Source organism: Equus przewalskii, chromosome 10, assembly GCF_037783145.1.
Source record: "Equus przewalskii isolate Varuska chromosome 10, EquPr2, whole genome shotgun sequence".
Lineage (NCBI taxonomy): Eukaryota > Metazoa > Chordata > Mammalia > Perissodactyla > Equidae > Equus > Equus przewalskii.
Window position 1 is genome coordinate 46135335 of NC_091840.1, and position 21878 is coordinate 46157212.

The 21878-nt window shown below is 51.8% G+C and overlaps 1 protein-coding gene across 33 annotated transcripts in view; it reads left to right on the forward strand.

Annotated features, from left to right (window-relative positions):
• The window catches only part of RAP1GAP2 (RAP1 GTPase activating protein 2), a 211596-nt gene that overhangs the window by 18985 nt on the left and 170733 nt on the right, over positions 1-21878 (forward strand). For 18 of the 33 annotated variants that reach the window (XR_011523587.1, XR_011523596.1, XR_011523590.1 and 15 more), the window contains one exon: positions 16339-16374. The exons of 5 other annotated variants lie outside the window; for them this stretch is intronic. Coding sequence is in view for 18 of the 28 variants with exons in the window: in XM_070562956.1 (XP_070419057.1) it covers positions 16339-16374 (36 nt within the window). In the remaining 10 variants the exon portion in view is untranslated. Of the gene's footprint in view, positions 1-12150; positions 12374-12394; positions 12626-15753; positions 16065-16338; positions 16375-21878 lie in introns of those variants that run through there. 10 more of the 33 variants (XM_070562986.1, XM_070562991.1, XM_070562988.1 and 7 more) reach the window with 7 other exon arrangements.

Consider the following 21878-nt stretch of genomic DNA (forward strand, 5'->3'; position numbering starts at 1 on the left):
GATATTCACTCACTTGAATGGAGGAGGAGGCTGGATTAGGTGACCTCTAAAGACCTCCCTCCTGGTGGTAGAATCTGGGGCTCGAGGGCCAGACGCTTGACCTGCTCAGTTCCCCTGGAGCTGTGGCTCAGTCTCCCAGACCCCCGAATGGTTCTGTTTCGCAGTCTGTGAATTGGGGCCAACACTGCCCTGCTCCTGGGCTGGCTGCTTAGACGTGCCTCTTGCTGGGCTCTGTCCCCAGGAGGACATGGGAGCCTGGCAGTGGGCAGAGGGGGCGAGGGGAGCAGGCAGCTCGGAAGCAGGTGCTTGAAGGAGGAGTGGCAGGAACGTGGATGCTGGCCCTTGGAGCCGGCAGATGGTCGTGGGCACTGGTCTGGGCCGCAGTCAGTGGGGAGGACAGGGCAGGGGGCAGAGGAGGGAGAGAGAAAATGGAGGGCAGGAAGGGAGGGGAAAGCAGGTTGACAAATGGTGGCCAAGAATGATGGAGGAGCCAGGGCTGTGGGTTGAGGTGGGCAGCTTTGGTGCCCCAAGATTAGGGTGTCTGAGGTGGCGGGGACAGGCTGGCCTGTAGGAGAGTGACGGGGTGATGTGAGAGAAGGGGGGCAGTGGTTGAGGGTTAGTTGAGGGGTCTTGGGGCATCAGCTGGGGTAGGCTGTATGTTTCAGGGTATAGCACCTACAAGCCTTCTCAGTCTCCTTTTTCCCAATGTGTCTCCCTGCCCCTCTGGGGCCAGGACCCCCTTTGGCAGGGGAGGTGCTGTCTGCAAACACTTGGGTCCTGTTGTGAGCGGTGATTGGAGAAGGTGCCAACGTGCCTCTGCCGAGGCCTGTTTCCATGGCACCACAGTGGCCCTGTCTCCCTACCCTCTCCCATCTCTGAGCAATGTGCCACCCGCTCAGGGAGAGGTCCTACAGTGGGGAAGGTGGCCAGCCACCTCTTGCTCATGCGCGGGCAGCTCAGGCTGGCAATACAAAGGTCACTGCGTCCATCCCTCTGCCTTCAGTCAAGGTCATACCCAATCTAGGCTGGGGAGGTGTGGCCACCACTGTCTTCATTTATGGCCATTTAAAGACTCCTCTGACCTCTGCAGTTTGAGACTCCTTTTGTTTTTAATAAGTTTAGTAAATAAATAAATAAATAAAATCAGTAATGCCAGCCTATCCATCTCCTCTCCTTTTAAAGAGTGCATCTTTATGGAGCCAGATGATGCTCTCTTCTTGCCTACACCTCTTTCAATGCTGTGCTGCTTCTCTAGTGGGAAGTTCTGCCTCACGTCTGGTCTCAGTCTGCCATGCTGCACTGTTTTTTCCTTTTTTCCCTCTTTTTGCCACAACCCTTCAGTGCTTCCAGATAGTTGTAAGAAGATTCCTCTCCACCTGCTCAAGATGCGAAGTGGCCGTAGGGGCTCTCAAGGCAGGTGGGACACCAAGGCAAGGATTCTGCCCTAGGGAACCCGGCATGAGACTGAAGCTGTGCTGAGCCCCCAGCCCTGCCCATGCTGGGGTTCTGGGCTGGCAGCTTGCTCTCAGGGCCAGCTGGTATTCCACCCCCTTCCCTAGTTCAGATCCAGCACTGTCAGACTTCTTCTTGGATCGTGCTGGTCATGCTGGCTGGGCCCTGCCAGGTCTGGGTCAGCAGATGGCATCGGGCATGGGCCCCTGGGAGACCCTGCTGATTAGATGACTGGTAGTGAGCAAGAGCTGGAGGGGAGGGACAGGCAGTCAGGCACAGTGAGGTATGTATGCCTGTATGTGTGCGCACATGGTGCACGTGTGTCCCTGGAGGGCGTGTTGCTGAACTGCCGTTTCTGCACATCTCTATGCAGTTACCTGGGGGTCCTCTGAGCATGTGCGTGTGTGTGCATTGTTGTGTGCTCTGGCTTGTGTGTGTTCTTTTCTCTGGGTATGTGTGTTGGCCACCCACCAGGCATTCTCCAGGGTCCTCCAAGGTGTGCCTGTCCAGTGGCAGCTGATACTTCACCCCAGCAGGACTTCCTGGCCCCCTGGGACTCCTGAGTCTTCTGCCCTCTCTCCAGGATTCCTGTCCCCATCTCTCCCTCTGCCTTGAGGAAGTTGCTTCTCCCCCACTGGCTGTGTGGGTGGCCACTGCTGTGGGGGCTGGGCCTGGGGAGGGGCAACCGGTCCAATCTCCAGCTCCATCCTTCAGGCTCTGCACAGAGGGTGACGGGCAGGTGAGCCCTGGGTCGAGGAGACGAGTCAGGGATGGCTGCAGGGGGTGGGGGAAGCTGGGCTGTATGTCAGCACGCTTCAGGGAAGTGTGTGCTCCCCCGTGCATTGACCCATCCTCAGTGGCTTGGGCAGCAGTGCAGCAGTGGAGGGATCCCCACCCCGGCTGTCCATATTCTCTCTCCTCATCCCCGGTAGCTGTAGCTGGCACAGTTTCCGATGGGGAGCAGAGTGGTTTCTGGGGCTTCAGATATCCTACTGGGGACCGTGGTTGCAGCATAATTCTTGTCACCACAATTGTTTAAATTTCCTGCACCAGGCCCTGGACTGTACACTATACATGTATTAGCTCATTGGCTTCTCAGAACAATCCTATGAGGTGGATTCCCCATCTTATGAAGAAGAGGAGGCTCAGAGAGGCTGAGCCACTTCCAGAAGGTAACACAGCAAGTAAATAGTGGAGCTGAGATGTGACCTAGGTCTGTTCTTGACACTTGCTGCTGTTCCCTCCGCTCTTCACGAGGCTAGGGTCATCTCATCCTTGCAGCCTCCTCTTCAGAAAGGCCGTCCCAGGTCGTCCTCTGGAAACAGGGCTCCCCACCGACGCAGTATCACCCTAGTGTAAATACCTGTGTAAAGTTATCCCCCTTTTATCCTCCACCTCCCCACTCCCCACACTCCCCAGGGCAGGGATTGGTCGGTCTCATTCGCTGAAATGTCCTCAGCACTAGCAGACAGCCTGGAACACAGTAGGATGCAATAAACATTTGATGAATGAATGAATGAATGAATGAATGAATGAATACATGTCTGACTCCAGACCGCAGCTATAAATCCCCACTCTCTACTGTCTCTCACCCAGCAGGGACCGGGTGACAGAGTGGCCGGGAGCACAGGCTCTGGAGCCAGCTCGCTTGGTTCACATTCTGGCTCTGCCCCTGTTCCGATTATCTAATGCTGCATAATGAACCACCCAGAAACTTATGGCCTAAAACAATGGTGATGTTTATTTTGCTCAGGTGTCTGCACTTGGGGCAGGGTTTGGTGGGGATGCTTGTATCTGTCCTGCCGTCATCAGCTGGGGTGGCTCAAAGTTGGGCTGGAATCATCTGAAGGCTCAGTCGCTTACATGTCTGGCATTTGATGCTGGCTGTTGGCTTGAGGTCTCAGTTCTTCGCCACGCAGGCTTCTCCCAGCGCACTCTCTCTGTGCTAGTCTGGGCTTCCCCCAGCAGGGAGGCTGGGTTAAGGGGCAAGAATCCCAAGAAAGAGCCAGGCAGAAACTATTTCACCTTTTCTTACCCAGCCTTAGAAATGATGCAGCATTGCTCCTGCCGTAGTCATGGATCCAAACAGATCCAAGGGGCGCGGGGGGGGGGGGGGGGGGGGCGGGGCGGAACGTAGACCCTGCCTCTTAATGGAAGAGTGTTAATGTCACCTGGGAAGAAGAGCATGTGGTACGGGCATGTATTGTGGGGTGATGTGGTCATCTTTGGAAAATACAATCTGCCACAGTCGCTTATCAGGAGTATGACCTTGAGCAAATTACTTAGTCTCTCTGTGCCCCAATTTCCCCATCTGTAAAATGGGACACCAGCAGTATGTACCTCATGGGGTTATTCCTTTAGTAGTGACTACACTTCTGCCCATGGATCCCCTGGCCGTAGGGGAAGCTCTGGTCCAGATTTTCACGGAACTATAGGATCCAGCCCCAATTCCACACCCACTCTCATGTAATACAGGAGGCACCTTGCAGGGCAGAGCCCTTCTGAGGGTGGGGCCAGTGATGGGGAGAGAAGAGGGGACCTTGAGTGGAAATGGCCTTTTCCATCTCAGTTTATTAGATCAATCTAAGTCAGCCCTACTCCCTTCAAAGGGGCAAAGGACAAGGGTTGATGGAGATGCCATGAGGCTGGGGGTCCGAGACAATTCCTCTGGGCCTGGGGATGGGGCAGACCCCACTAGGACCCCATCTTTATCCAGGGAAATTAGGATGAATGAATCATGAACATGCTGTGTTTGAGCTGCAGGCCTTTTTTTTTTTTTTTGTTAAGTGTCTGAGGGAGCTCCCAGCCTCTCCTCTGTGGCCCCTGCCTGTCTCCACCTGAGTCCCTGTTCATCTGCCAGAAGTATGACTCCCCAGCCCAGATTGCCAGGCCTGCGGGAGGAATCTCAAGGTTTGCGCGTTCTGGCCCTGGTTGGGGCTCCTCCTTAGCTGGGCATCGGCAGGGGGCCCGGGAAGAATCTCAGGGTTGCCCGGGCCCGGTCTGGCAGTATCACACATCTGGCCTTGCCCTCATTTGGGGCCTGCTCTGCCCTGAGACCTCCCAGTAGGAATGGCAGGATGGTTAAAAGCAGGGATTCTGGGTTTGAATTCTGCCGCCACCGCCTACCAGCCCTGTGACCTTGGGCAAGCGCTTTAAACTGTGTGAGGCTCCATTTCCTCACCAGGAAAAAGGACATGGTTGTGGTAAGGATTAGAGGAAATAAAAAGTATGACGCATCTGGTTCCTGGGAGATTCTCAAGAAATGACTGCAGTTATTCTGTACGGATGAGAAAACAGAGGAGGAGGGAGTTTAAGTGGCTTCCCCACAGCTACGTTTAATGTCAGAACCAGGGCTGGTGTTCAGACGTCAGGCAGTTGTTGCCTATCTCCTGCGACACAGAGAATTCCCCCATCCCTCCATCCTTTTTGCCAGAGGGCAATATGGCTGCCATCCTAGAAACACCAGCAAGAAGATGCCCCGTCTTCCTCCTTGTACTACCCAAACATGCCTGTAGAGGGTGCTGATGCCCATCCTTGGCCCCGTGCTGGTGAGGGAAGTACCCAGATGAGGCTCTGTGTAGGAGGGGAGGGTTGGGAGGGACCTGGATGGATGGAGGGAGAGCAAAGAGCTGGCTTTGTGATCTCCTTTGGTGAGAATCCCCTTCACATGGCTCCTAGTACCCAAGCCTTGCTACAGATAACTCCAGGACCACCAAAGATACTGGGAGCATTGCAGTGGATTTCATCCAGTGTTTCTCACAGGGTCAGAATCATCTGGGGGGTTTGTTAAAGATGCGGGTTCCCTGGCCCTATCCCAGAATGATGGAATCAGAATTTTATGGTTAACTACCATGCCTGTAGGTCTGTGCCAGGCACTACTCTGAAGGCTTAGTACATATTAACTCATTTACCCCTCCCAACAGCCCTATGAGGTAGGTACTATTAGTCTCCCCATTTTTTTTTTTTTGAGGAAGATTAGTCCTGAGCTAACATCTGCTGCCAATCCTCCTCTTTTTGCTGAGGAAGACTGGCCCTGAGCTGACATCCATGCCCATATTCCTCTACTTTATCTGTGGGATGGCTACCACAGCATGGCTTGCCAAGCAGTGCCATGTCCGCACCCGGGATCTGAACCGGCGAACCCTGGGCCACCAAAACGGAATGTGCACACTTAACCACTGTGCCACTGGGCCGGCCCCCAGTCTCCCCATTTTATAGATGGGGAGTCTCGTCTGAGGCACAGGGAGGTTGAGGAACTTACCCAAGGGCACACTGCTGGCAAGCACTGGGGCTGGGGTTTGAATTCCTGCTGTTCGAGCCCCAGGGGGTTCTCATGCCCAGTGCATTTGAGAACCACTATTTTGTAACCCTTTTGTCTCCTTTTGCTTCCTTTTATTTGCCATTATTTTAAATAGGATTTATTGTGTTTTTAAAAAATGTTACAGAGGAATTGCTTATTTCAGAAAACTTAGAAAATTTAGAAAAACACAGAGAAGAAAAAAATCATGATCCTTAATCTTACCCCCTGAACAGTATGGCCCTGAGCATATTATTTAGCCTCTTTCTTTCCACTTGGAAATTTTCTGTAACTGTCTTCCCATGTCATTACGTATACTTCCACACCCACTTTGTATTGGCTGAAATGTGCTCTGTTGTTGGGAGATGTCATCTTTCTTTACCCCATTGGAGATTTAGGTTGTTCCCAGTATTTCATAGTTATGACCACAATACACTGGAGACCCTCAAAAGTACAACTTGGCACACAGATCTGAATTTTCCCCTTGGGATGGCATGGAATAGGGAATGGAATTGCCAAGTCAAAAGGCATATATGTTAAAAAAAAAAGAAAACCCAAACAACTCTTTTTATTGAAGTATGATTGCATACAGAGAAGAGCAGAGATTTTAAGTGTACAAGTTGATTGATTTCCACAAACTTGACACACTCATGTAAAACCAACACCCAGATCCCAAAACGGGCCACGATCTGTGCTCTGGAAGCCTCCTTGCCTGCATGTAAGGATTCTGATTTATTTTGTCAAATTTACCCCAGCAAAGTTGTATATTGAGCTCCTTTGAGTTTTCTTAAGATTCAAGCACAAACTCATTGCTTAAGAGCAGAGTGGAAGAAGAACCAACTGGATTCAGGCTGTGAAAGAGAGAGACCCTGGTCCTCTCTTTCTGGGGCAAGATGGACTTCCCTTCAGGGTAGAAGAGGTGGTCCCAGGACTGGAATCAGTGGTCAGTTTGAGCTCCAAGTAGCTTATAAGAAAATTTAAAGAAATGAGCCTTTGGAACTGCTGCTGCTGCTTCTTATTGAAGTGCAAACTGTCCATATACTTAACATTTTTCCCTTAAATTATAACATATTCATGGTAAAAAAAAAAATCAGGCAGCACAAAAGAAGATAAAGCGAAAAGTCCCTTCCGCTAGGTTTCTAATTCCAGTCCCATTCTTCAGAGCTAATCAGCCTTGGACCATTGCCTCCTTCCAGAAATTGTCTAGGCGTATATAAGAATTTATTTATTTAAACTAATGGGATCCTACTTTATGACCTGCTCTGTGTCTCTTTTCTTACTTCAGTTTTTAGAATATCTCTATGTAGTAACATAAATTCTGCCTCCTTCTTTTCACTGGCTACATAGTATTCCATTGTATGCTTTTTCTACAATGTAGTTAAATGATGCCCATTTAGGTTATTTCTTGCATTTGCTATTACAAACAATGATAATTAACATCTGCGTGCACAGATCTTGTCAACTTGATGAGTTTACCTGGGGAGTGTTTCTAAAAACAAAATTGTCAGCACAAAGGACATGTGCACTTAAAATTTTGGTAGATATTGCCAAATATCTACACATGAATGGTGGGGGTGCCTGTTTCCTTATATCCTCACACCATTATCAAGGTTCTTTTGGTTAACCTTTACTCTCTGATGGGTAGAAGTGATACCTTATTATTTTAAAATTTCTTAAATTATGGTACATTTTGTAGCTTCTGTAGTCCACAGCCATGTATTGCTAGCAGTTCTCTTGCTAGGCTGGCATTGCTGAACAGATCGGAATAAATTGTGCAATTGTATGTCAGAGCCCTGCTCTTGGAACCCAGTTTTCACAAGCACTCCTCTTGCAATTTTTTTTGTCATTGTCTCGCTTTTCAGAATTTGTGCAATGGCACATCCAGGCTGTCCCTGGAGATAGACTGTGTGGGGAAGTGATCAGTGCTGTAAATCACAACACAGATGTTAGATGTCATTTTATCTCCATCCCAAGGAGTGGATTCATAACTCATGTGGGTTTGCTGGCTCTGAAGGCCACTGCACCCTGTTTTCCTGAAGATCAGAGTGGCTTTCTTTGCCATCGTCCTTTGTCCTCACCTGGCTTATGAAGGAAACAGAGGCTAATCTAGCCTCCCCTTTGAAGAAAGTGCAACTGAAGCCCCTAAAGAGTACATGACCTGCTCAAGGTGATTCAGTGGTTCAGTGGGAGAAGGGCCGAGCCCCGTGGGGTCAGTTCTGGTGCCAGCTCATGCTGTCTGGAGCGGGGGAGGATCCATGCTGAGTGATCTGGTGCCTGCTTCTCTAGGGGCATCTGTTTCCTGAGCTTCCTGTAACTGCCTCATCTCCACGCCTGGCAAAGGAGCTTGTCTCATCTTTCAGCTCCCACTGGTGGCTGCGTGGACAGAGCTGCCCAAGCAGAGGAAACCGTGCTGTCTCTCCCTTCCTCCTGCCCCCGAGGGCCTGCAGACTCGATGGAGGGGCTGCTGGCAGGGCGTGGGCTGTCTCCGCCTCTCATCCCAGCCAGCTTTCTCCGTTCCATGTTCCTCTAAAGCCCAGAGAACTAGGTGGGTTCCCCGAAGCTCTGTCCTGGGGTTGGGTCTCTGGCTGAGACTTGCCCCTCAGCTGGACCCAGAACACCCACGGACCTCCACCGGGGAAGCTGGGGCCTTGTGACTTGGTGACCCGAAGTGGGCTCCGTGGAAGGGGCGACAAGTAACCTCAGGAGAGGAGGAGCCTGTCTGGCTAGGAGTTGGGAGGACTTGGGCACATGTTCTTTCCCATGTCATTGTTCTCTCCCAGCTGTTGAGCTGAGCTCTGCTTCCAGGGCCTTAGTTTCCCCATCTGTAAAAAGGGCACTGCACGAATTCTGCATTTCTGTAGGTTCTGTAGTCATTGGGGCTGGTTTGATCTGGTGATTGACGCCTACTGATGCAGATCGTTGTGCAGAGCAGTAGCTGAGAACCTGGGCTCTACCACCATTGAGCTGGGTAAATTTTGTCAAGTTCCTTAACCTCTCTGAGCCTCAATGTCCCCATTTGTAAAGTGGGGATAGCAGTGGTACCATCTCAGAGGTGGTTGTGAGATTGACACAAGCTAAGTGATGAGGTCAGCTCTGGCCCATTGTACACCCACAGGCACAGCCACTGCCCCTGGCTCCCCTGTCCCCATAGCTTGTCCTCATCTCCATTCTGACCACCTGGCAAGCTGAGTCAGCTGAGGTCTGGGAGGAAGCTGTGCTGTGCTTGGTGGGGCAGGAGGGCTGGGCCTGGCTCACAGAGTGCTTCTCTTTTCTCTTGACTCGCAGGCCTTCCTAGAGAGGCTGTGGACCCCTCACTGTCCACTCCCACACAGAAGAGGAGCCCAGGGGTCAGAGCAGGGGCTACAGGAAGCTGAGTGGGGACTGAGGGAGGGGCAGAATCATAGTAGATAATAAGTATAAGAGCCCTGTGCTGAGCGTTTATGTGCATTTATAATCTTGTGAGGTTGGTGGCAGCCACTCCGTACTGCAGAGGAGGAAGCTGAGGCCCCGAGAGGTGGGTAACCTGCTGGAAGTCACACGGCTGCGAAGCTTGGGAGACTGGGCGCTGAGGCTGGAGGAGAGTGAAGGAAGCTCTGGGGTGGCTTTCGCCTCCCTCCAGAGCTTACAGAGTAAATTAAAAGCCATCTGGGGACCTCCCTTCTCTCTCTCCAGGCCCTCACTCTGGGGGCGGGGAGCTGCATGAGTCCTTCTGGACTCTCCAAGGTTCCGGATCTCAGTGGCTTCGAGGAAGTCCAGGATGCTGTGAGTTCTCTGCCCTTTCCTGCTGCTGCAGACAGGCCATTGCTGCTCCTTGACCAGGTGTCTGAGTCCCATGACTCTGTGTCTTCTGTTGCTTCCATGCAAGGGACCAGAACCCCAGGTGGGAGAGTCCAGCCTTAGGGTGGCAGCAGCTGAAATGCTTGAAATGCCCCTCCCTGCCTGGTCCCTGGGCCACCCTGCTGACCTCAGATGCTGGGGCCTGGGTCTGCATCCCTCCTGAGTCTGCAAACACTTGGCTCAGGTGGCCCTCTACCTGAGTGTTTACCTGGGTGTCTTGTGGATTGTGAGGGCCTGCGTTGGAGCAAGTCCCAGCTGTGTCTTCCCCAGAACATGTTGTGGACGACAGGCACACATGGTCACATGTGTGTACAGATAAGAATAGAAAGATGGGTGGCCGGAAGTGCCCACGCTCGGGGTGACTGTAGCCCCACCTCTTTTTCTCTCAGGAAAGCATGTCAAATGATGTGTTCCAGTGATGGGCTTGCCATAAACTCCCTCTAATTGATAAAAAAGTAAATAATTTGTGAAAGGAATTTTGTTGTTAGTAACCCATGTGACAGCTGGGCTGAAGCTGTGAGCGGCATCTGGTTCACCCTGGTGCTCTCGGCGCCCAGTGTGGTGGTAGCCTGGAGTAGGTGTTGGTGTCAGTGCGGGAGCAGGCTGAGCAGCTGAAGGAGTGTTTCTGTCTTCACTCCTTCGCTCATCAAGCCTTTTCTTTTAGTTGGGACTTCCTCAGTGGAGAGAGAGAAACTCAATTCATACTGGCTTTAGGAATAAAGGGATGTATTCCTGGCTCTTATATACCCAGGGCTGGATCTGGCTTCTAACACAGCTGGATCCAGGAGCTCAGATCATGTGCTTAAAACCTCATCTTTGTCACGTTCCCTGTCTCTGTCCATTCTCTCCCCTGCCTTCCTCTGGGTTGGCTGCATTTTCCTGTGCTCTCCACAGCCTTAGGCTTCCATCCTGTGGTTTAGCAACCCTAGGGAGAAGAGGGGGCAAGTGTTTTGGGAATAAGTCCTATTGGGTGTGCTTAGGTTTCCTGTCACTGCGGCTGGGAGGGTGGATGCCCTGGTTGGCCAGGTGCTTTCCCCAGGGGCCGATGGAGTGCAGACCTGTTTTGTTCAGAGAGAGGCCAAATGGCCACAGGGCAGGCAGGACCCAAGGTGTCCATGACGCCTGTTGAGCATCTCCTGGGTGTGTGGTGGATGTAGTGAAGGTGAGAGGTCTGGTGTGGAGTAGACGTCCAGCGGGAAGCCAGCGGTCTGACACAACCCCAGAGGGTCAACCACATGATCCTTCCTTTCCTAGTGAAGGTAGGGGTGGAGGATGTGGCCTGAACCAGGGACCACCAGGCTCCTCCAGCTGCCTTGGAGGAAAGGATGCCACGCTCTCCACCCCCCAGCCCTGAACTGGGCCAAGACCGTGAAGCTGCTCCTGCAGCCCATCCAGGGTGCTGCCTGAGGCCCTTGGAGTGTTCCCTGCTGTGGAGGAGTGAAGAAAATGGAAATGCCTGCATCCCTTGTCCATGACCTTGGGGTGGCCCTCCAGCACCACAGTGCAGATCTGACTCCTGGAGTGGCAGCAGGCCCCAAACAGGAAGCTGTGGGGAGGGTGGGCCAGCGAGGGAGGCCAGTGGCGGCAACCTCACAGCCTTATTTCCCCTTCTCTGCTGCTTGGGGGTGGGGCGGGGGCCTGGCGCCCTCTCTGTGCCTCCCTACCCTAGTCTACTGTAGTGTATGTGTCACACCCCTCTAAGGGCTGGCATTAGTGAGTGCCTATTGTGTACCTGACATGGTCAGCACCGGTGCATGCAGAGGCGAGGGGTAGCCTTTAGTTCCAGCTGGAAAGACAAACAAACGCACACAAGGTGCCCCCCTCCCACCTCCACCACTGCCCCATGAAGCGGGGCACTGCTGACCTCTGTCTGGACACTCGAGGGGGTCTGAGAAGTACAGATCTGTGCCTGTGCCTGTGTACATATGAATGCACCTTGTAGGCATGTGTGCACGTGTGTGTTGATTGTGTGTGAGCATGTGTGTCTGCATCCATGTGTGAGCATGTGTCTGTGTGGGGAGTTGTATGTGTGTGAGATGTACCTGCAGGTGTCTGTTAATGTCTATATGAGCCTGCACCTGAGTGCGTAGTACCTGTACACTTGTGCGTGTGTGTCTAATGACACGTATGTGAGCATGCATGTACCTGTGCGTACCTGTGGATCTTGTGCCATGTTTGTGCAGGTGTCATTACATATGCAGGCTGGTTTATCTGGCATGTGCTGAGCTGAGCCATGGTGGAACAGAGAGCAATGGCCCCGTCTCTGGGAGAGCCAGGGAGTGGGTGGGAGGCGCCTCAGTCTGCAGGGCTCCCTGAGCCTTCCAGCCAGGTCTTTCTCTCCCTCCCAGGCACAGCTGTGGGAATCCTCGGGCCTCCTTTGGGTTCCAGGAAGCCAGGGCTGTGTGGGGCCAAGCTGCCAACTTGAGCTGTGGTGCAATCTGCCAGCTGAGCCCTTTCCGGAGCTGCGGGTTCCTCAGGGCGTGGGGAAGCTGCCCTTTGTGACCTCTCCTGCCCTTCTTGGTGCCTCCCGGGGGGCAGGACACACCTCCCAGCCCTGTGGCCTCACCCACAGGAAGCCTGGGCCAGGGGGCAGGCAGTGGGGGAGGTGCCGTACTGAGCGCCCCGCCCTACGCCGGTGGCCCGCTGACCCTGCTGCACCACGGCTCTCCTCTTGCCAATAGCCCCCGGGACATCGCCGGGACCTGGGGACATCGCCGGGACCTGGGGCCCTGCAGCCACAGTCATGTTTGGCAGGAAGCGCAGCGTCTCCTTTGGGGGTTTCGGATGGTGCGTGACAGATGGGAGGGCAGTTGAAGGGATGGGAGCGAAACTAGCCGTAAAGTCTTGTTGAGCAATGTGGCTGGGTGAGGGAACAGAGGGCTCTGGTTGTGCCTGGACCTGGGTCAGGAGCGGGGCACTTTCAGATGCCTGGGCTGGACAGAGATGCAGGATCTTGGCAGGGACATCAGACACTAAGCTTTTCTTCACTGTCCCTCGGTACAATCTTCAAGGGAATCTGGAAGGTTGGAGTTGGAGCCGGTATGAGTGTGACTGTGTGACTGTGGTTGAATGTGTGTGTCTCTGTGTCATGTGTTCCTGTCTATGTGTATGTGTGTCTGTGATGATTGTGAATGTGTGTGCGTGTCTGCGATGGCCAGTCTGTGTGGCCATGTGTGAGGTGTGTGCCTGGCTGGGTGGGTGTGCCCGTGTGTGTGACCACATGTGCACTGTGTGTTTCTGAGCAGGTGCTGGTCTGCGCCGCTGGTCTTCTGTACCTGAGTGTGCTCTTGTCTGTGCCTGTGTGTTATGCTCTTGTCTGTGTCATCTTTGAGACTTCGTGGTGGGGGAGTCTGTGGCCTGCTGGACCTTTGGGCTGCCTCCTCCCTGTAGGGGTGAGCTGTGAGAGGAGGGGGCAGGCCTGTCTCCAGAGGTCCCTCCCCTGCCTCCCCGACCCCAGGCAGCCAATCCAGGTCTATCTTCATCTAAGCAGCTGGGACTGCACTCCAGCCTCTTGCCTGACCCACTGGGCCACCTTTTGCTCCTAAGCTTCTGTCTGCGACGAGCGAGAGGCTCTTTCCTCCTCAAGGGGCCAGAAAGTGGGGACACTGAGGTCGAAGACTTGTCTCTGATTACCAGCTGCCGGCAGCTTCGCCTCAGCTGGAGAACGGGATCTAGTGGTTTTCATTATCGCTTTCCTTTCAGCTTCTGGGCCTGGGGTGTTGTCACAGAACAGGTTCCTACTGCTTGAGGGAGGGTGCCTGGGAGGTGTCCTGGTGTGGAAGCTGGTGGGCTAATGGGGCGGGGAATGCACAAGAGGTGAGGGGAAGAGAGGGAGGCACCAGGGGCTGGCAAGAGGTGGGCTCTTCCTCTGGCTGATTACTTGCTCCCATATGCGTGTAGCTTCTGATTGTTCTTTTCCTCCTCTTTGAAAGCTCTTTGCCATCCATCCTCTGGCAGGAACGGATTGTGGCTGCTCCATCTTGGGCAAATGGGGACAGTGAAGATGATACGATGCCCGGGGTGGCAGAGTGTGGCCTCATACCTGCTAGCTGGCTCTCCCTGACACCTGGGGCCAAGGGGCTGCTGTCCTGAGGGTGGGATCTGGGTTCCAATCACATAGTCTGCTTCCCGATCAGGGACGAGTGTGTGAGGCTGGGCTGGGGCTCCTGCAGGGCAGGCCCTAGGCAGTGAGATGTGTTCCCTGAGGCCTACCTTCCTCTGGGAAATGTGGAGCAGACAGAGAGCTGTGCCTGGCACCTCGTACATGCTCCGTAGATGCTTATGGGATGACTAAGTGAGGTGTTTTGCCCATGACAGGCATTTGGTTGGGGGCGCATTGATCTTGAGGGGATAGCAGGGCTTCCTGGTGGGGTTGGAGGGTTAGGGTAGGTATCATCTGGGGATGGCTGTCAGCTTGGAGGGGACATCGCCGTTGGTTGAGGGCTAAATTACAGATTTCTGGAGCCCTGGTCCACTCCAGACAGTGAAGAGAGTCTGAGAGGGTGGTATTTTAAAAGGTCCATTGGATGCCAGAGTGGATATCCATTAGCATCGGAGTGGACAAGGTGATGAGTGGGAATGGGATGAGGCGGGGGAGGGAGGAGAGAGGAAGAACAAGGGAGAACTTGGGGAATGCCCAGTGTCACAGCCACTGCCTTATCTCCTGTCTCAGCCCTGCCGAGGCCACAGGCCCTGCCCTCCCGGTTCCACTCCCCAGCGTGGGAACACTGCGGACAGGCTGTGGGTGGGTGTGGGTGCTGGGACACGGGCTCCTGTGACCCAGAGCACCAGTGGGTGGCGTGGTGGTCAGGTTGAGAGGGCACCACACCAAGAGTCTGGGTTCTAGTCCTGGCTCCATCTTGACTTAATGAGGAACTCAGATGCGACACTTCCCCTCTCTGGGTCTCAGTTTCCCCATGTTTAAGTGGGGGATTTCTGCCTTACCCACAACACGGGGATGTTATAAGAATTAAAAAGATTTCTTGAGAAGATGCAAAATGTAGGGGCTTATTGTTAGGGGTTACCATTGGGTTGCTCTGGGTTACACGTATTACAGCAGAGCGTGGGAGTCTGACTCCCGGGTCCACCCTTCCCATCTGCTGGATTGAATGGGAGAGGCGGAGGCTCTGCATCCCAGAGTAGGTTGGGAGCCCAATGAGACCCCTGGGGACCAGGTGTGGAATCCCCAAGAAAGGGGCCCAGGAGGTGTGTGGGGAAGAACCTGGCCCAGGAGCCTTGGGTGTGGCTTGTTTCACTGTTGGGAACTGAGGTCAGAAGTTTCCTCAGTTTACTGAGGAAACTGAGAGTTTACTCAGAGTGAAAGGGTCCCACCCTCAGCTCGAGGGCTTGGTGCTGACCTGTGATTGCTGGGGCAGCTCTGCATCTTCACCATGTGGCCCCTGATACCACTCCCTCCCCTCCTGGCCCCAGTAGTTGTGTGTATGGGAAACTTGTGGCAGAGCTGAGTTGATTGGACAGGGGTGACTGAAAGAACTTACCAGGGTTTCAAGCATCTTGGAGGTGGTGGTGATTTTGGTGGCACTGATGGTGGTGATTACAAGGGGTGGTGGTGAAACCGATGGTGATGGCGACACTACGGGTGATAGTGACACAGGGGATGGTGGTGATACTGATGATGATAGTGACATCGATGGTGATGCTGGTCGTGATGGTGGCAATGTTGGTGGTGACACTGATGGTGATGGTGAGACTGGTGGGGATGGTGACCCTGATGGTGATGATGACATTGATGGTGATGGTGACAGCGGTTGTGGTGGTGACATTGATGGTGGTGACACTGAGCAATGATGACACTGGTGGTGATGATGACACAGGTGGTGATGGTCACACTGGTGCCAATGGTGACACTGATGGTGATGGTGACAATGGCAGTAGTAGTGACACTGGTGGTGATGTGACACTAGTGGTGACACTGATAGTTGTGACCCCTAAAGAAGAGGAGACACCAACAGGGGGAATCTTGTGCACGTTTTTCTCTCTGGAGAGAGGAAGGGGCCTCTTCTACCAGCCATAAGGGCTGGCATATGCAGCGGGTAAAAATAGAAGCTTAGTGGCTCTGCCTTGTCTTCAGCGAGGGCGGGTGCAGGCTGGGGCGGAGGAGCTGGCTGCCAGGACAGTCTGCCGGCAAACGTGATCCTCCCTGCTCTGAGCTCCTGTGCCTGACAGATCCCACTGCCCGTGCACCCTGGAGCCTGCTGTTGGCTCTGTCCCAGGAGTAGAGTGTGCTTCCTTGATGGACTGGCAGCTCCCAGAACAGGCGGGTCCCTGCTGCTGGGGTGCTGGCATCTTTCCAAAGCAGAAGCTCAGCAGATAGCGATGCGTTGAATGTCCAGTTGCCAGTGACAGATGAAGCTAGGTGGCAGAGTCCTCTTGTGGAGTGGGGTTGATGAAAGGAGAGGCCACATGTAGAGTGCTTAAGATTCCAGAGTCTGGAGTCAGATACCTGGATTCAGACTGGGTCAGTGATTTTACCCTTCTGAGCCTCAGTTTCCTCATCTTCAAATTGGAGAGAGTAACAGTACCCATCTCACAGGGTTATGTGTGACCCCAGCCCTCCCAGAGCTCCCAGCTCCTCCCAGGGCTGGAGGAGAACTTCCCCCTGTGGCAGCTGTCCCCCACAGGGCCCTCTTGGTCTGGTGGTCTATACTGGCCCAAGGACCTCTCCCCTGCAGATGCCATGTGGGAGCCCTCAGCCCTGGCACTGATCAAAGCCCTTGCTTTTCTCTTGGCAGGATCGACAAGACCATGCTGGCGAGCCTGAAGGTCAAGTAAGTAGTCACTTCCTGTTATGTAAAGGTCAGAGATGATGGCAGACAGGAGCTCCCCTGGGGCCCTCGTTCCCTGCTAAGTTGTGGGAAACGAGTGTGCTGTTGGCGTTTGTCAGATTCTCCATCTCCGTCTCAGGGGCTTCTGGATTGGAGGAGGCTGGACCTGGCTTTTGATTCCTGAGTTATCTAGGGAAAGGCCGGTGCTGGAATGGAAGCAGCAGGCACCAGAACAGTGGGACTGTGTATAGCGGTGTGACTTTTAAGCAACCACTTAGGGGTGTAAGAAATATAATTATAATTTTCTATCACCTCAATTTTTATGTGAAGCCCTAGTCTCATCAGATTGTCTTTCTGACATTCCCACCTACACGAAAACTTGTGCCACGTAGTTCTAGGACTTCATAAAACACCCCAGTGTGTGTGTGTGTGTGTGTGTGTGTGTGTGTGTGTTTGTGTGCATGTGCGTATGTGTATGTGTATGGTCAGTTGGTCACTGAGTCATCAGTTACCAGATGTATGTCATCCTGATCAGTCTGGCCCTGGGGCTCTCTGAGGCTTCCAACACCAGAGTTTGGGTCTGGGAATTGTCTGCCTTAGTTTTTTGGGTTTTTTTAAAAGATTTTATTTGTCCTATTTCTCCCCAAAGCCCACTGGCACATAGTTGCATATATATTTTTAGTTGTGGGTCCTTTCAGTTGTGGCATGTGGGACACCGCCTCAGCATGGCTTGATGAGCGGTGCCATTTCCGCGACCAGCATCCGAACTGGTGAAACCCTGGGCCGCCGTAGCACAGCACATGAACCTAACCACTCAGCCACGGGGCGGGCCCTTATATTAGTTTACCACATGTTCACTCGTCTGTCTGGGAAGCCCTGAGCAGGCACACCTCTGTCCTAGAACCTCCAATGGCTCTTCCATCACCACCTTTGTTCCTTTGCCCTCCGGGTTTCTGGCCAAACCATTTTGTCTGCATCCTGATCCTCTTTTCCCCTTGAGACTTAAGAAAGGTCAGCTTCCATCCACATCCCTCCCTTGGGCAATGAGTACTGACCAACCACCTGCTCCAACTGAGTGAATTGAAAAGGGGGGAAATTCTAGCAGGAGAAATGGCATTGGTCGCTAGCTCAGAATATTATCCTGCCACGTGAGAATAGTTTGTGCATGAAAAATTCCTCCCTTGAAGGCAGCCCCTCCTACTTGTAACTCCCCCACATGAGCTGAAAGCTTTTCCAGGCCGGCCTCGCTCTGCTGTGCCATTCAGGTGCCAGCACTGACTGTGCATCCCTGGGTACGGGTCCCTGGGCAAAGCACAACCAGTGTTGAGAGTTGGCATATAAAGGGGTCAAAATAAGAGGCTTCCCACTCTGTTTTTTTTGCTCAGAAGGGTGACGGTGGGCAGTTGGCAGGGCTAGGATGGACAACAAACTGTCCCTGCCCTCTGAGAGCTTTCAGTCTCTCTGTAGAGTTGACGCCAGGGGTGCAGTGGGAGTAGTCCTGGAAGACTGATGGGAGGAGGTGGTTTCTAAAGCAGCTCTTAAAAATGGGGGAGGACAATGGGCCTGCCTGTGCTGGTTGGCGTGGGGTGTGCATCAGCCACAGCGTCCAGGGCAAGTTACTCTTGGGCAAGACACTTAACTTCTCTGGATTTCCGTTTCCGTATCTTTTGTCCAATGGACACAACAATGTCTGGCCTTCCTAGAGCTTCCCAGAGCTCATCTGCTTATTGAAGGAGATTCCAGGCATGGAGCAGATGGTGTGGGGTGGTGGAGGTGTTTCCTTCGCTGCTGTCTTGGGACATCTAGTTCAATTTCACAAGCCTTATTGCGGGCCTGTTTGTTTTAACTGGTAAAGATGATCTCTATGTAACCTGGAAGGGAACTAGTTACAAGGTGGAGTGAAGGGGTGGGGCATAGGCCAGTGTTGAGATTGGGCCCCAGTGGGGTCTCTGGGGATCTGGGGGGCAGTCTGAGGGCTTAGGCACCGGGGTGGGGATATTGAGGTCATTTGAGACAGTGTGTAGGACTGTGTTCGTTCTTGTATTTAGTTAAGATTCTTTTGATTGCAAGAAACAAAAACCCACTTAAGCAAAAGATGGAATTTATGGAAAAAAACCCCAGGAAGCCTCAGGGAGCCTGGGGGAGGAGGTGGAGCTAGAGCTCAGGAGGGGTTGAGCAGGAACTGGAACCCACCCCAGCAAAATCCAGGGGGCTTCTTTGCGGAAATTGATAAGCTGATCCTAACATTCACATGGAAATTCAAGAACAATCTTATAAAAGGAGAACAATGTTGGAGGACTGTCCTTCCCAATTTCAAAATTTGTGCTACAAAACTACAATAATCAAGACAGCATGGTGCTGGCGTAAGGACAGACATACAGATCAATGGAAGAGAATTCAGAGTCCAGAAATAAACCCTCACATTTGTGGTCGATTGGTTTTCAACAAGGGTGTCATGACATTTCAGTGGAGAAAAACCGTCTTTCAGTGAACGGGGCTAAAACAACTGATATCCACATGTAAGAGAATAAAACTGAACTCCTTTCTCACAGCATTTACCAAAATTACTCAGAATGGATCAAAGACCTAAATGTAAGAGTGAAAACTATAAAACCCTTGGAAGAAAACATGGATGTAAATCTTTGCGACTTTAGATAAGGCAATGGTTTCTTAGATATGACTCCAAAAGCACAAACAACAACAACAAATTGATAAATTGAGCTTCAAAAAAATTAAAAACTTTTGTGCTGCAAAGGACACCATGAAGAAAGTGAAAAGACAACCCGCAGAATGGGAGAAAATATTTGCAAATCATATATCTGATAAGGAGCTTATATCTAAAATATATAAAGAACTCTTACAACTCAATATACAAACACATAATAATAACACAATAATAACGTAGTAATAACACAATTAAAAAATGGGCAAAGGATCTGAATAGACATTTCTCCAAAGAAGATGTACAAATGGACAATAAGCACGTGAAAAGATGCTCAGCATCATTAGCCATCAGGGAAATGCTAATCAAAACCACAAAAGGATTCTACTTCACACTCACTAGAATTACTATAATCAAAAAGACAGATAATAGCAAGTGTTGGTGAGGATGTGGAGAAATTAGTGCCCTCATACACTGCTACTGAGAATGTAAAATGGTGCAGCTGCTTTGGGAAACAATCTGGCAGTTTCTCAAAAGGTTAAACATAGAGTTACCATATGACCAGCAATTCCTTTCTTAAGTATATACCCAAGAGAAATGAAAATATATGTCCATATAGAAACTTATACATGAATGTTCATAGCAGCATTATTAATAATAGCCCAAAGGGAAGCAACCCAATTGTCCATCAACACATGAATGGATAACAAAATGTGACACATCCAGACAATGGTGTATTGGCCATCAAAAGGAAGGCAGTACTGATATGTTTTACAACATAGGTGAACCTTGAAAACATTACGCTGAGTGAAAGTCAGTCACAAAAAACCACATATTGTGTGATTCCATTTATATAAAATGTCTAGAATAAGCAAATCCGTAGAGACAGAAAATAGATTTGTGGTTTCCTGGGGCTGGGGAGTTTGTTAGGGGGAATAAGGGGAGTGAATGCTAAAGGATCCAGGCTTCTTTTTGGGGTGATGAAAATGTTCTGGAACTAGATAGTGGCAATGGTTGCACAACCCTGTGAATATACTAAAAACTATTGAATTATACACTTTAAAATGGTGAATTAGGGGCCGGCCCGGTGGCACAGCGGTTAAGTTCGCACGTTCCACTTCTCGGCAGCCCGGGGTTCGCCGGTTCAGATCCTGGCTGCGGACATGGCACTACTTGGCACACCATGCTGTGGTAGGCGTCCCACATATAAAGTAGAGGAAGATGGGCATGGATGTTAGCTCAGGGCCAGGCTTCCTCAGCAAAAAGAGGATTGGCAGTAGTTAGCTCAGGGCTAATCTTCCTTGAAAAAAAAAAGAAAAGAAAAAAAAAAGAAAATGGTGAATTGTATGGTAAATAAATTACATCTCAGTCAAGCTGTTAAAAAAGAGACAGAGAATCTTATTGGCCCAGCTTGGGTCTGTTGTGTCCCCCTGGTCCAAGCAGTTTAGCTGGAGAGGTGGGGTTTTATGTATAAGATACGGCTGCTGCAGCCACCTCTCTATGTGGGAAGTGTTAGTTCTCAGAGAAGAAAGATGGCTTGTGGGCAGGGCAGACATCCTAAGAGTTTTTATCTAGCCAGCCCCACTACCCTTGGGACTAAAAGGGAGATTAGAACCTGTCCCCAGCGGCGCCCCCCAACCCCCCATTGACAGTACCCAGTATGGAGTTCTACCCGGATGCGGATGCCCAGGACATGGCTCTGCTCACTGACAGGTCTGTTAGGTAGCCAATTGCACATGCTAGGGCTCTCCCAGAATGCTGCCTTCCTTCTGCCTCTGCTGGGTGAGACATCTTCAATCTACTTTTGTAGCCCATTGACTTCTCCGCTGTGGCCTGTGCTCCTGATTGCTTTGGCTCCTTCCCCAGGGACCTGGCGTCCTTGTCATGAAGACAGTCAGCCATGCAACTCCTGGAGGTGTCTCTGAGCCATGCAGCTCTGAAGATGGGGGTTCTGGTCTCACCATCATTGAGCACTTACTATGTGCTCAGTTTTCAGTGCACAGTTCCCCTGAGGTTTCACAACTGCCTCATGAAGCAGCTACCATTACTCTCTGCATTTTACAGATGAGAAAGTGGAGGCTCGGAGAAGTTAGGAAACTTGGTCAAGGTCATCAGTGAGTAAGTCATGGAGTTGGGATTTGAACCCAGGCCTGTATGTCACAGCTGGTTCAGTCCAGGCTCGAGCTGAGTAGTTCTCAGCACCTACCCTGCCCCACTTTCTCACTCTCTTTTCCCAATGTACACGGGGGCCTCGTACATGGACAGTCTGTGTGCCTTGGCCACAGAATGCACCTCTGCCTCCACAAGGCTGTGGGTGAGAGGTCCCATCGCCCTGCTGGAGCCCCAGGTTGAATGGCATCTGTGATACCTGAATGATGAAGACGCTCAGAGTCAAGGGGTGCAGGGGGCATGGGGCCACACAGGAACACTGGAGGATGGGGTGACAGTACATGCAGGAGAGAGTTGGGAGGGCCAGGTTATAGTCCCAGGCTAACAAGTGGGCAAATCATTAACTCCTCTGAGCCTCAGTTTCCTCATCTGTAAAATGGGAAAGTTGGATTAGTGTCTAATCTGCTCTCTTCTGGCTTTGACATTCTAGGAGTTCAGCTTCATGACTTTTGTCCTTTTGTATTTCTCTCAGGACCTTGATGATGGTAGGTGCTCGCTGTTGAATAAGTGAATGCAGGCATGAATGAATGAAGGTCTTTGGGAGCAGGGGCTCTGCACACTTCATCTCTGGCTCCCTGGGATCTAACACGGTGCCTGGCACATAGCAGGTTCTCAGTCTGTATTTGCTGAATGAATCAATTATGGGTTGTCATGGTTAGCCCATCACGTGCAGGTG